The sequence below is a fragment of the Amblyraja radiata genome, chromosome 9 (assembly GCF_010909765.2).
Source record: "Amblyraja radiata isolate CabotCenter1 chromosome 9, sAmbRad1.1.pri, whole genome shotgun sequence".
NCBI lineage: Eukaryota > Metazoa > Chordata > Chondrichthyes > Rajiformes > Rajidae > Amblyraja > Amblyraja radiata.
In genome coordinates, this window is record NC_045964.1 from 55,531,771 (window position 1) to 55,547,178 (window position 15,408).

General features: G+C 48.8%; 1 protein-coding gene across 2 annotated transcripts in view; it reads left to right on the forward strand.

Moving 5' to 3' along the window:
• Positions 1-1,288: 1,288 nt before the first annotated feature.
• The window catches only part of brf1 (BRF1 RNA polymerase III transcription initiation factor subunit), a 340,666-nt gene continuing 326,546 nt past the window's right edge, over positions 1,289-15,408 (forward strand). The window contains exons 1-2 of one of the 2 annotated variants that reach the window (XM_033027516.1): positions 1,289-1,771; positions 1,816-2,011. In XM_033027516.1, the coding sequence (XP_032883407.1) occupies positions 1,825-2,011 (187 nt within the window). In that variant the 5' untranslated portion in view covers positions 1,289-1,771; positions 1,816-1,824. Of the gene's footprint in view, positions 2,012-15,408 lie in introns of both variants that reach the window. The other variant, XM_033027515.1, reaches the window with a different exon arrangement.

A 15,408-nucleotide genomic window follows, 5' to 3' on the forward strand; every position in this document is an offset into this window, starting at 1 on the left:
ATGCCCCTTCCACATGCCTGTTCCACTGTTCAACTGAGTACAGGTCCACCACCGATTTTCCCGCACCCTTGGTTCCAGAGCATTTCTGGATTATCTGTTTTTTTCCGGAACAACAGAGATTCCGGCCTCCGAGAGCAGTCCAACGGTACTGCAATGTTCCGCCTTGGCCACCGGTGTGGCGGGATACCATCCTGGAATAGCCCAGCAAAGCCGGTCGTGGAACTCAGAGGTGGGAACGGATCTGCCAGCTCCAGCCGGGCCGCTGTTCCAGAGCCCCGGCCGCAGGGGGCAAACTCAACTCGCCGATCGGCCACAGAAGTCCCGATGAGGTCGAGACCACCTCTGACACCATGTCGAATCATCTGATTGTCCTTTTAATTAAATTTTATGCTTCATTGTCAACTTCTCCTTGATGCCTATGAACTATTCTTCGAATCTGCAGTTCCTTCCTAAAGAGCATTTAATGTTGTGTTTTATTTCAGATCTCCGACATCTGCAGCATTTTACTGAGTCATAGAGTCACATAGCTGGAAACAGGCCCTTCGGCCCAACTGGCGCACACCGGCCAACATGTCCCAGTTACACTAGTCCCACCTGCCTGCGTTTGGTTCATTTCCATCCAAACTTGTCCTATCCATGTACCTGTCCAATTGTTTCTTAAACGTTGGGATAGTCCCAGCCTCAACTACCTCCTCCAGCAGCTCGTTCCATACTCCCACCACCCTATGTGTGAAAAAGTTACTGCTCAGATTCCTATTAAATCTTTTCCCCTTCACCTTGAACCTATGTCTTCTCGTTATCGATTCCCCTCACCTGGGCAAGAGACTGTGTGCATCTACCCAATCTATTCCTCTCATGATTTTATACACCTGAGGTTTGCTGTTGTGTCTTATTTCAGATCGCTGGCATCTGCAGCATTTTGTGAGGTTTGTTTTGTTGTGCTTTATTTCAGATCTCCGGCATCTGCAGCATTTTATGAGGGTTGTTGTTGTTCCGGCGCCTTTAATTCGGAGCACGTGCGTTCCCAGGACCGCACTAACTCTGGGCCCGGGGGGGGGGGGTAGAGAAACTCAATCACAAAATAATGATTAAATCTGAAAGGTATTGCAGCTGGAACGGTCCGCCTGCCGTGTGTTTTTTTGTGGATTGTGTCGGTGTTTGTGAGCGGTGGAGCGGAGCTGGGTTTAATATTTAAGAGTCGGTTCGATCCATCATGAACATCCCCCCCCCCTCCCCCGGTGTGGGCTGCCCCGCGCTGCCGCCGGCTCAGCTCAGTGCGGCTCCGGACACCGAGCGGAGTGGAGCGGACACGGGGCGGGAGCGTCGTCGACCAGAGGCCGGGACCGGGGAGCAGCAGCGGGGGCGCTGGCCGGGACTGAGTGGTAACCGGGCCTCAGCCGGTAAACCCGGGACCGGTGACGGTGACCCAGCGGGGCGGGGAGCAGCTGGTCGCCGGGTTTCAGCAGCAGAGAGAGCGGGAGAGAACCAACCGGGCACCGGCACCGGGTCGTCACCGAGACCCAGCGGCTGTGGAGCAGGAGCGGCAGCGGCGACCGAGAGCCGTGCCCACTAGGAGCCGGAGCCGGAGCCGGTGTCGGGCCCGCTCGGTACCCGAGGCAGAGGCCTAGCGATCCGCCGGAGCCGGGACTCCCCGACAGGCGGCCAAAGGCCCGAGAGAAGCCGCGGACTCGCCGCTCGCCCCGCGGCCGAGGGCAGGGCAGAATCCCCGGGCCTTCGTGAGGCCGGTGCCCGCCCGCGGGCTGCCGTGAGGCGGAGGCCCCAGCAGAATCCCCGGGCTGTGGTGAGGCGAGTCCCCGGCGGGCAATGGCGACCCCACGGGTGTGCCGCACCTGCGGCTGCACGGACATCGAGCTGGACCCGGCGCGGGGGGACGCGGTGTGCACGGCGTGCGGCTCCGTGCTGGAGGACAACATCATCGTGTCCGAGGTACAGTTCGTGGAGAACAGCGGCGGCGGCTCGTCGGCCGTCGGACAGTTCGTCTCCCTGGACGGTGAGCGCGCCCCCCGACCCCCTCAATGCGCGGGCACGTCCCCACCCCACCCCATTGACCCCTTCATGTGTGCCCCCCCCTCCTCTCCATCCCCATGTGTGTGCACTGTCCCCCCTCTGAATCTTCTTCCATGTACACCTCTTTCTCCCTTTACCCACATGGGCTCGTTTCCCACTCTCTTCCACCCCCCCCCGGGCACTGCTCTCCCTCTGGACCCCATCACTCTGTGGCACGCCTCCCCCCTCGGTGTGCCCCTGTGTATGTGCCTCCCACTTTCTCCTTCCCCTTGCTACTGCCCTTCCATGATCCACCTGCTCCTCCCCTTGTTGATTGGTAGGGCCCCTGTAGCCCCCTCCTTTATACCCCTTTGTATAGCTTTCTCACTGTACCCCGGTTCTCGTGACAATAAACTAAACTATCTAGGCATGGGTTGGACAAGACCTCCCACCTGCTGGCTTGGCTCCCCCCACCTACCACCGGTATTGTTCACCTTGTGTCACCCCTCCAAACCCCCCTAATTGTGCGGGCAGGTTCCCTTCCCCTGTGCCGTTGTCGAATTAATTTGCCATTGGTAACTATATCTTTCTTTGTCAGCGTGGTTTATGTTTACTTTTGTGAGAATATAATGTGCGGTGCCTTTGAAAAGTTTCCAGACGGTTTGCAGTGAAAGTTGCATTAATTGCTGTGAAATGCTAACTTCAAATTTCTGTTGTTCCTTGTGGGAGCTTGAGTCACTTGCAAAAGTACTGCAGGTTTTGAAATTGTTGGACTCTTGCAATGTGTAAAACTGACAGGAGTGATCAAGAGTAACTCAGCGGGTCAGGCAGCATCTGTGGAGAACATGGATAGGTGATGTTTCACAGAGTGCTAGAGTAAAGGGCCTGTCCCACTGTACGAGGTAATTCAAGAGCTCTCCTGAGTTTAAAAAAAATTAAACGCGTGGTAAGTACGTAGAATGTATGTGGCGGCTACGTCGGAGCTCGTGGATGTCTAGTAGCGCTCGTAATGCTAACGGCAGGTACTCGGGGAAATGCGGTAACTCGTGAAGTTTTTTCAGCACTGTGAAAAATGTCCACGAGAGCCCCGAGTACCTACGAACGGCTATTACAATACAATACAATACCATTTATTGTCATTTGAGCCTCAGTGAGGCTCAAACGAAATTCCGTTTCCACAGCCATACAAAGACAATTTCCTACAGACATACACACAATTTAATTCACACAACCATCCATCACAGTGAACCCACTGTGATGGAAGGCAAAGTCTTTTCTCTCCCCTGTTCTCCATTTCTCTCCAGATGTCCAAGCCCCAGGCGGGCGATGCTAAGTCCCACGGCCATTTTAGGCCGTGCCGGGCGATTTACGGCCCCGCTCCCGGTCTAAATGTCACAACGTTGGAGCCCCCGGCGGGTGCTGGAATGTCCCACGGCCATGAAGCCGTGCCGAGCGATGTACGTCCCCGCTCCGGGTCGTTCCAACCCCGCGACACGGGCTGGAGAAGTCGCGTTGCGGGACAGGGAAGAGATTTTAAACAGTTTCCCCTGCCCCCCACATATACACATTTAAAACCAGTATTACAAAAACACCAACACTACATTTAACTAGACAAAAAATAAAAAAAAGACAGACAGGCTGTAGGGGCCGCTGCAACGGGTGAGTCGCGCCGCCAAAATTGTGTTCAATCGGGAAACTCGGGAGAACTCTTGAATTACCTTGTACAGTGGGACAGGCCCTTAACTCCGTGGGTCAGGCAGCACCTCTGGAGAACATGGATAGGTGATGTTTTGGAATGGGACCCTTCATTGAACTGAGAATGCTGCCTAACACGCTGAGTTACTCCAGTACTTTGTCTTTTTTTTTGGCAGCCAGCATCTCCTGTCCCTTGTTTCTCTAGGAGTAATCGGGACCTGACAGTGGTGTGGCTGAGTGAAATAATTCTATCCATTGGACACTAATAATAATTCTCAAATAATTGGTGTTGGACCTCCTACAGATACATTAGAGGGCCATGGTAAGTCCTATCCAAAAACTGCATCAGCCTAGGTGGTGTTGGAAATGGGAGTTCAAGAGTTGAGTGTGTTTTATTGTCTTATGTCCTGAAACGGAACAATGAAATTCTTTCTTGAAGCAGCACAACAGAGATATAACGTGTGTAAGAAGGAACTGCAGATGCTGGCTTAAACTGAAGGAACACACAAAAAGCTGGAGTAACTCAGCGGGACAGGCAGCATCTCAGGAGAGAAGAGATGGGTGACGTTTCGGGCCGAGACCTTTCTTCAGCCTGGTTAGGGTTATGGGAAACGAGAGATATAGCCGGTGATGTGGAGAGATAAAGAACAATGAATGAAAGATATGCAAAAAAGTAACGATGATAAAGAAAACAGGCCATTGTTAGTTGTTGGGTGAAAACGAGAAGCTGGGGTGACTTGGGTGGGGGAGGGATATAGAGAGAGGGAATGCCGGGGCTACCTGAAGTGAGAGAAATCAATATTCATACCTCTGCCCAAGCGAAATATGAGGAGGAGGACAATGGCGGAGATGTAAATAGTACTCTGTAAACACCATAATCAACAACAAAGTTCTGTATGTACATATATCATAATCATATCATAATTTATTAGCCAGTATGTTTTGCAACATACGAGGAATTTGATTTGCCATAGTCATACCAATAAAAAGCAACAAGGCCCACAAAATACATTTTAACATGAACATCCACCACAGTGACTCCTCCACATTACTCACTGTGAAGGAAGGCAAAAAAAAAAATGCCCAAAGTCCCTGTAGTTCTGCACTTATTTGGAGGTTGTGGTGTGTAAGAGCCTGATGTTTGAAGAAAAGAAGCTGTTCCTGAACCTGAACGTTACAGTCTTCAGGGTCCTGTACTTTCAGGAGTGAAATGAGAGTGTAGCCAGGGGGTGTGGGTCTCTGATAGTGCAGGTTACCTTTTAGAGGCAGCAACTCCTATAGACCCCTTGGAGGTGGAGAGGTCATTACCCGGCATTGGACCAGGGCAGTGTTCAACACTTTTTTGCAGTCTTCTTCATCCTTGGGCCTTTGAGTTGCTGAACCAGGCCGTGATGTAACCAGTTCTACAGCTGCAGAAGTTCAAGAGAATATTCAAGAGTAATATAGCAGTTCGCTTACCAAACAAAGATGGGGTTTGAGAATGCCACAATCCACCTGCTCCATCGTTCTATGCTCACCTGGATGAGCCGGGAAGCATCGAGTCATGTTTTTTAACTTCTCCAGTGCTTTTAATATCGTCCAGCCTGCACTGCTAGGGAGCAAACTGACGAAGATGCGGGTGGATGCTCCATTGGTGTGCTGGATCACCATCTACCTGATTGGAGGACCACAGTATGTCTGGCTACAGAACTGTGTCTCGGACATGGTGGTGAGCAACACAGGGGCCCCACTGGGGACGGCCCGCTCTCCCTGTTCACCATCTACACCTCGGACTTCTGATACAATTAGGACTCCTGCCACCTGCAGACGTTTTCGGATGACTCTGCAATTGTGGGCTGCATCAGTGAGGGGAGGGAAGCTGAATACAGAGGTGTGGTCAACGAGTTTGAGTGGTGTGTGCTGAATCACCTCCAGCTCAACAACCGGTAAGACGAAGGAGTTAGTGGTGGACTTTAGGAACACCCTGTCTCCATCAATGGTGTGGATGTGCAGTTTACCAAGGATTACAAGTACCTTGGAGTGTACCTGGACAGTAGACTGGGCTGGTTCAGGAACGCTGAGACCCTGTATAAGAAGGGACAGAGCCGGCTATACTTTTTGAGAAGGCCCCACCCCTTCAACGCCTGCAATAAGATGCTGCAGATGTTCTACCATTCGGTGGTAACCAGTGCCATCATCTTCACAGTCGTGTGCTGGGGCAGCAGGGCGATGGCTGCAGATGCCAACAAGGTTAACAAAACTCATCAGGAAGGCTGGCTCTGTCCTGGGGGCGGAGTTGGATTCATGGGAGGTAGTCTTGGAGGGGAGGATGCTGCTCAAAGTACAGAGCATCCTGGACAATACAGCTCACCCCCTCCATTACACACTGGCCAACCAGAGGAGTACCTTCAACAACAGACTGGTTCCACCAAAATGCAGTAGAGAATGCCACAGGAGATCCTTTTTCCCTGTAGCTACCAAACTGTACAACTCCACCCCCTCCGTCTGTCGTGGGGTAGACCTGAGTCTTCCCCCCCCCCCCCCCCCCCCCCCCCGATCTTTGCACATCCTTTCCACTCGTCACTTTAATTTCATGTATCTTGTGTTTGACAGACCAATTTCCCTCCAGGGATAAATAAAGTTCTGAAGATTCTAGACACAAAAAACTGGAGAAACTCAGCGGGACAGGCAGCATCTCTGCATCGTATCGTAATCCATGATGGAGTCAATATCACTAGCCAGCCTAGACCTGGAGTCCTAATGCAGGGTCTCGACCCGAAACGTTGACCATTTCCTTCCCCTCACAGATGCTGCTCAATCCGTTGATTTCCTCCGGCAGATAATTTATCACCAACAAGCCTAAGAGCACGGGAGCAGGGGAATAATTGAGGCTACTCCTGTTCCAAAACACCGTGGTTAGTCTTCTACTGTGCCCACTTTTCTGCGAACGGTGCAGTATAATAAGGGCGTCAAAGGTTACGGGAAGAAGCCAAGAAAATGGTAATGAGAGGAATAATGTAGATGAGACACGATTGAATGGCAGAGCCGACTTTATGGGCTGAGTGGTCTAATACTGCTTTGATATCTTATGGTATATATTTTGTTTAATTTAGAGATACAGTGCGGAAACAGGTCCTTAGGCCCACTGAGTCCGCACCGACTAGCGATCCCCGCACATTAACACTATCCTACACTAGGGACAATTTTTACATTTATATAAGGTCAATTAACCTGCACACCTGTACGTCTGGAGTATGGGAGGAAACCGAAGTTCTCGGAGAAAACCCACACAGGTCACCGGGAGAATGTACAAAGTCTGTACAGACAAGCATCGTTGGACAGAATCAAGCCCCGGTCCCTGCGCTATGCGCTACAAGGCTGCAACTCCACCGGCGCATCACCATGCCGCCCATATTCTTGGCTTGTGGTTCCCTCAAGTGCTTTAAGACGTTTGTTTTGCCAAGATGCAGTTTAGTTGCGATGTATACTGCCCTCCATAATGTTTGGGACAAAGACCCATCATTTATTTATTTGCCTTTTGTACTCCACAATTTGAGATTTGTAATAGAAAGAATCACATGCGGTTAAAGTGCACATTGTCAGATTTCAATAAAGGCCATTTTTATACATTTTGGTTTCACTATGTAGAAATTACAGCAGTGTTTATACATAGCTCCCCCCCCCCCCCAATCAGGGCGCCATAATTGGGATACAACAATGTCATGTAAATGAAACTAGTCATGTTTAGTATTTTGTTACATATCCGTTGCATGCAATGACTGCTTGAAGTCTGCGATTCATGTACATCACCAGATGCTGGGTGTCTTCTCTGGTAATGCTCTGCCAGGCCTGTATTGCAGCCATCAATGCTTGTTTTGGGGGCTAGTCCCCTTCAGTTTTCTGTTCAGCATATAAAAGGCATGCTCAAGTGAGGTCAGATCGGGTGTTTGACTTGGCCATTCAAGAATTGACCATATTTTAGCTTTGAAAAACTCCTTTGTTGCGTTAGCAGTATGTTTGGGATCATTGTCTGGCTGTAGAATGAACTGCCAGCCAATAGGTTTTGAGGCATTTGTTTGAACTTGAGCAGATAGGATGTGTCTATACACTTCAGAATTCATTGTGCTACTACCATCAGCAGTTGTCTCATCAATGAAGATAAATGAGCCAGTACCTTCAGCAGCCATACATGCCCAGGCCATCATACCCCCACCACCGTGTTTCACAGATGAGGTGGTATGCTTTGTATCTTGGGCAGTTCCTTCTCTCCTCCATACTTTGCTCATGCCGTCACTCTGATATAAGCTAATCTTCATCTCATCTGTCCACAAGACCTTTTTCCAGAACTGTGGTTGCTCTTTTAAGTACTTCTTGGCAAACTGTAACCTGGCCATCCTAGTTTTGCAGCTAACCAGTGGTTTACATCTTGCAGTGTAGCTTCTGTATTTCTGTTCATGAAGTCTTCTGTGGGCTGTGGTCATTGACAAATCCACACCTGACTCCTGAACAGTGTTTCTGATCTGTTGGACAGGTGTTTGGGGATTTTTCTTTATTGTAGAGCGAATTCTTCTGTCATCAGCTGTGGCGGTCTTCCTTGGCCTGCCAGTCCCTTTGCGATTAGTAAGCTCACCAGTGCTCCCTTTCTTCTCAATGATGTTCTAAACAGTTGATTTTGGTATGCCTAAGGTTTGGCTAACAGTTTTATTCTTGTTTCTCACTCATAATGGCTTATTTGATCATTATTGGCACAACTTTGGTCCTCGTGTTGATAAACAGCAATAAAAGTTTCCAAAGATGATGGAAAGACTAGGTGCTGAGAACACTCTTACACCTGCATTAAGGAGACATTTAAACACACCTGAGCAATTACAAACGTCTGTGAAGCCATGTGTCCCAAACATTGGTGCCCTGAAATGGGGGAACTATGTATAAACACAGCTGTAATTTCTACATGGCGAAACCAAAATGTATAAAAAAACACCCTTTAATAAAATCTGACAATGTGCACTTTAACCACATGTGATTTTTTTTTTCTATTACAAATGTCAAATTATGGAGTACAGAGGCAAATAAATAAATGATGGGTCTTTGTCCCGCACATTATGGAGGGCGCTGTATATGCCCCCCCCCGTTCCCCACCTGTACTTGCAACAACTTCTCTTCTTTCCCCTCCCCTTCCGCCTATATTCCTTGCTCTGGCTTCACCTCTTCAGTCTGTATATCACACCTTTTGTCTTTTCATCTCATAAGGAGGTCAGAAGGAATATGAGCAGAATTAGGCCATTTGGTCCATCTCTACTCTACCATTCAATCATGGCTGATCTATCTCTCCCTCCTAACCCTATTCTCCTGCCTTCTCCCCGGTATTAATCAATAATCTATCTATCTTTGCCTTAAAAAATATCCACTGACTTGGCCTCCACAGCCTTCTGTGCAAATAATTCCACAGATTCACCACCCTCTGACTAAAGAAATATCTCCATCTCCTTCCTAAAGGAACATCCTTTAATTCTGAGGCTGTGCCCTATAGCCCTAGACACACACACTAGTGGAAACATCCACTCTATCCAAGCCTTTCACTATTCTGTACGTTTCAATGAGGTTCCCCCTCATCATTCTTCTAAACTCCAGTGAGTGCAGGCCCGGTGCCGACAGAAGCTCATCATAGGTTAACCTTCTAATTCCTGGGATCATTCTTGTAAACCTCCTCTGGACCCTCTCCAGAGCCAGCACATCCTACCACTGATATGGTGCCCAAAATTGCTCACAATATTCCAAATGCGGCCTGACCAGCGCCTTATAGAGCCTCAGCATTACTTCCCTGTTTTTGTATACAAGCCCTTTACTACTGATTCAACTTGCAGATTAACTTTTTGGGAATCCAGCACTCCCAAATTCCTTTGCACTTCCGATTCGTGGATTCTCTCCCCATTTAGAAAATAGTCTACGCCTTTATTCCTGCTACCAAAATGCATGACTCCACACTTTGCTACACTATATTCCATCTGCCACTTCTCTGCCCACTCTCCCAACCTGTCCAAGTCCTTCTGCAGAGTCCCTGCTTTCTCTACACTACCTGCCGCTCACCTATTTTCGTATCATCCGCAAACTGCCACAAAGCCTTCAATCCACTCGTCCAAATCATTAATATACAACGTGAAGAGTAGCGGCCCCAGCACCGAGCCCTGCAGAACTCCACGTCACTGGCAGCCAACCAGTAAAAGCCCCATTTATTGCCACTCTTTGTCTTCTGCCATTCAGCCAACCTGCGATCCATGCTAGTATCTGCCCTTTGATACCGTGGGCTCTCATCTTCCTTTGCAGCCTCACGTGTGGCACCTTATCAAAGTCTTTGTGCAATCTAAGTGAACAACATCTTCTGACTCTACTTTGTCTGTCCTGCTATTTACTTCTTCAAAGAATTCCAGCAATTTTGTCAAGCAAGACCTTCCCTTCACAAAGCCATGCTGACTTCCACCTATTTTATCGTGAACTTCTAACCTTTATCATAACCTCATCCTTTATAATGGACGCTAAAATCTTACCAACCACCGAAATCAGCCTATAGTTCCCACTATTCTTCCTTGCTCCCTTTTAGTGCAGCGGGGTAATATCAATAAAATGGTGGCGCAACGGTAGAGTTGCTGCCTCAAAGCGCCGGAGACCCGGGTTCGATCCCGACCACGGGTGCTTGTCTCCAGAGTTTGTACGTTCTGCCCGTGACCTGCGTGGGTTTTCTCCGAGATCTTCGGTTTCCTCCCACACTCCAAAGACGTACGGATTTGTAGGTTAATTGGCTTGGTGTATGCCTAAAATTGTCCCTGGTGTATTTGTAGGATAATGTTAATGTGCGGGGATCGTTGCTTGGTGCTAACTCGGTGGGCCGAAGAGCCTGTTTCTGCGCTGTATCTCTAAAACAAAAAACTTCTCCCACATCATTGTCCAACGTCCAGTCTTGCCTCTTTCTTGCATTTTATATAACTGAAGAAACTCTTGTTGTCCTATTGGTTAGCTCGCCTTCGTATTTCATCTTTTATTCCCCGTATTGTGTTTTTAGTTACCCTCTGTTGTTCTTTAAAAGCTTTCCAATCCTCTGGCTTCCCACTAATCTTTGCTATGTTGTACGCCTTCTCTTTTAGGTTTACACTGTCCTTGACTTCTCTTGTCAGCCACAGTTGCCTCTTTCTGCCCCTAGAATCTTTCTTCCTCTTTGGAATGAAAAGATACTGCATATTCTGAATTGTTCCCAGAAATTAGATTATTCCCAGATATTATTAGGTAATACTCTGCCTTCCTGTTTTGCTACCAAAGTGGATAACCTCACATTTATCCACATTAACCTGCATCTGCCATGCATCTGCCCACTCACTGAACCTGTCACCAGGCTTTGTTCTGCCCCCTGCCCCTCGTCTCTTCCAGCTTTAACCCCCCCCCCCCCCCAACCCTCCATCACAATCAGTCTGAAAAAGGATCCCGACTCAATTTGTCACCTGTCCACGTTCTCCAGAGATGCTGCCTGAGTTACTCCAGCACCTTGTGGCTCTTTTTTTGTGCTCTTCTTTAGAACTCTTCTTTAGTTCCTTGTTCCTACTATGCTTCGTGTTATCCTGAGCTGCCCGTCGGTGCACTCCCACTGTAGCCTGAACTGCAGATATTTGGGATCTGAGGGCTTTGGTCCCACGTTCTGCTGCTGCTTGAGATCAAGCTTGACGAATTCCATGACCGAGGGTGGTGGCTATGAGCTGCCAGAACATTTAGTTTTGTTCCGTTTATTGTCATGTATACCGAGGTATAGTGAAAAGCTTTACCAGTCAGCGGAAAGACTATACATGATTACAATCGAGCCGTGCACAGATACAGGATAAAGGGAATAAGGTTTGTCCGATTACAGATAGTCCAAGGGTCTCCAATGAGGTAGATAGTAGGTCAAGACTGCTTTCTAGTTGTTGATAGGATGGTTCAGTTGCCTGATAACAGCTGGGAAGAAATTATCCCTGAATCTGGAGTTGTGCGTTTTCACACTTCTGTCCTTCTTGCCTGAGAGTATAGTGGCTGGGGTGTGACTCGTCCTTGATTGTGCTGGTGGCCTTGCCGAGGTAGCCTGAAGTGCAAATGGAGTCACTGGGAGGGAGGTTGATTTGTAGTAATGGTCTGGGCTACTTTCACAATTCTCTGTCATTTCTTGTGGTCTTGTATGGAGCTGTTGCCAAACCAAACTCTGATGCATCCCGATAAAATGCATTCCACGGCACAACTAGAAGTCGGTGAGGGTTGTTGGGGACATGCCAAACTTCCTAAGCTTTCTAGGGAAGTAGAGGTGTTGGCGTGCTTTCTTGATCGTTGCTTCAATATGGGTGAGCTAGGACAATATGGTATCTCACTATACTTGTGCATTTGATAATAAACACGACTTGAATTACTACTTCTGCAGCATCTCCCAATCCCAGGATTTACCACTGAGATTGACAAGGATCGCTAATGCAGGTGGAAAATATTCATTGTGACTGACGGCCAAATGCTGGAACTCTCTACTCAACACCACTGTCGATCACCTTGACAAGAAGGACTGCAGGAGTTGAAGGTGGTGACTGAGCTCCACCCTCCTCCTGTATAGACAATAAATATTGGCCTTGTCAGTGACACCCAGATCCTGAAAATCAGGCTCATATAAAAACATCTCCCTTCCTCTTACCTCCCCTGAAATGCATCTGTACAATTTGCCTCAACCACCTCTGTGGGAGTGAGTTCCACATGCTCACTGCTCCGGTCCGGCCTATTTGCGACCTCAGACCCCAGTGCGTTTGACTCCGAATTGATCTTCATTTGCGCAGAGGAAAATGGTGATGATCAATAAATAGGTGGCACAGGCCCACCACCGGTTTTCCCGCACCCTTGGTTCCAGAGCCTTTCTGAATGATCCTTTTTGCCGGACCAAGGGGAGATCACGGCCTCCGGGAGTTGTCCAACAGTTCCGAGCGGTCCGCTGAGGAGCCAAGATAACGGCTTGCAAAGTCGTCTATGGAAACCGATCTGCCGGCTCTGGAGTTCCAGAGCCCCGGCCGCAGGGGGCTAATTCGGCCCGCTGATCGGCATGGAAGTCCAGATGAGGTTCAGATTGGCCACCTCACCCAGCCTAGGAACCACATTTTGGGGGGGACTTCCTGGGGGGGGGGAGGTGTTTCAAATGCGCTCTTGGAATTTTGTCCTGATTAAAGGGGGTGCCGGAGCTGGTGGAGCTGTATTGCCAGTGACATGCACGTCCCAGGAACAAACGCAGCTGTCCGGGTCAACCGATTCCTCTCCGAGTTTCTTATTGGGATACTTTGTCATTGTCTTACAATTGTTTATCAACCCACCAAGTGGAAAGATGTGTAGGAAGGATCTGCAGATGCCGGTTTAAACCGATTATAGACACAAAATGCTGGAGTAACTCAGCGGGACAGGAGGGAATCTCTCCGGATATGCTGCCTGTCCCGCCGAGTTACTCCAGTTTTGTCTATAAGTGGAAAGATGTCCCCTGTTTTAAATTGGTATCTGAGGTCAGGTGTAGTAGGGTATGATGCTAGAACCCTTTGTTGTAAAGCTCAGTTGTCTAATCAATTCCAGCTTGCAGGAAATGCAGACAGCAGCACTAACCACTGTTCCTAGCCTTTTATGACCTCATTAAACGCTTTGATGGCATCGGTAAGGAGGGATTGTGAACTGCTTCTATCCACAGATTTGTCTGTCCACAAAAATCTGTCTCCATCGTGCATTTGGCATCCAAACCATTCTATCCACCAGGGCTGCAGTAGAACCAATCTTTAGTTTTAGTTTTGGAGATGCAGCCGCCCTTCGGCCCAACAAATGCGTGCTGACCAGCGATCTATCCTATACATTAGGGACAACTTGCAGAAGCTGATCAACCAACAAACCTGCACGTCTTTGGAGTGTTGGAGGAAACCGGAGCACCCGGAGAAAACCCACGTGGTCACTGGGAGAACTTACAAACTCCGTACAGACCAGACACGTGCCGTGAGTAATTACTCAGAGCAGGCACTGGGCAGTCAGTCGACCTTTAAAAATCGTCAAAACCGTGCATGCACAGAAAAATCGTAAAAGCGCGCATGCGCAGATTGATCTCCTCTCCTGCGGGCGTGCGCGGCACCTTGCGCGCAGTCCACGGTGCAAAGGCAGGATTTCAGCTGCCTTTATTGACCGATGTAATTGAAGTCTTGAAACAGCGTCCACAGCACGTGAGTTAAACATTGTTACGCGTATTACACGTACTGCGGATGAAAGGCACGGGAGAATTATGCCTACCTAAGATAGATTATTAAAATAATAGCCATTTAATAATAAATACTGAATTTAGTAAATGAATTGGAAATCTTTACTATTTATATTTAATAATTACCGTTATATAATTTCACTGCCTACCTTGCCTACCCTGACAGCACGTGCCTGGTACAGACAGCACCCGTAGTCAGGATTGCAACTGCATCCCTGGCGCTGTAAGGCAGCAACTCTACTGCTGCGCCACTGGGCTGCCTTATTCTTAGTGAAGACTGGTGTCAAAGAAGGCTGCAGGTTGGATGAACATCTTTTGAGTTCAGAGTTCCGAGCAATAGCCCGAGACCCCGCATGGGGTTTGGTTTGGGAATACAGCGCCAGAGACCCAGTTTCTATCCCGACTACGGGTGCTGTCTGTACGGAGTTTGCACGTTCTCCCCGTGACCGCATGAGTATTTTCCCTGAGATCTTTGGTTTCCTCCCACTCTCCAAAGATGTACAGGTTTGTACTTTAATTGGCTTGGTGCAAATATAAATTTGTCCCTCGTGTGTAGGATAGTTAATGTGCGGGGAAGGAATGAATGAATACTTTATTGTCACATGTGACAAGTCACAGTGAACCTCTTTGCTTGCGTACCCAAGGTATGCAAATAGTCACCACGTAAGGGTGGACAAAGATACAGTCTATACAGTATCCGCGGCAGCCCCCCCCCCCCCCTAGTGTTCTCCCACCCCTCACAGCGGCCTCAGCCACCCTGCGGTTCGCCGAGAGGCGTCTGGTCACCCGGTCGGGATCACTGGTCAGCGTGGTCTCGGTGGTCCGAAGGGCCTGTTTCCGTTCTGTATCTCTAAAATAAACTAAACCCGAGTCCTCTCTGATTAAGAGCTTGGTGTGGGCTTGTGGCACTCTCTAGTAAATATGCAGCAGTGGGATTGACTTCAAGTCTGGCAACAGATGGTGATTGAGTTATGGATTGGCAGAGGGCAGAAACAAGCCCTTTGGCCCACCACATACATGCAGACCTTTCCTATGCATTTAGAGTAAGCCAATTTGCGCCTATTAGATCAGTATAGTATCTTGAGAGGGAGAAGGAACTGGAGGTGGTGGAATCTTGAGTAAAACACAAAGTGCTGGAGCAACATGTTTCAGGTCTGGACCCTTTGTCAGGACTCTACGCTGCCTTATTTAAGTGTATTGTCTAAATGTTTGTGAGCCACATTGATTGCTGCTGTTTAATAAGGGTCTCGGGGTTATGGGGAGAAAGCAGGAGAATGGGGTTGAGAGAGAAAGATAGATCAGCCATGATTGAATGGGGGAGTAGAATTGATGGGCCGAATGGCCCAATTCTGCTGCTGTCACTTATGTCTCCCACCTCCACCGGCAGCACATTCCAGGTGACAGCCACTTTATTTGGGGGTGGGGGGTCGGGGACAGACAAACTTTTCCGCCCAAAC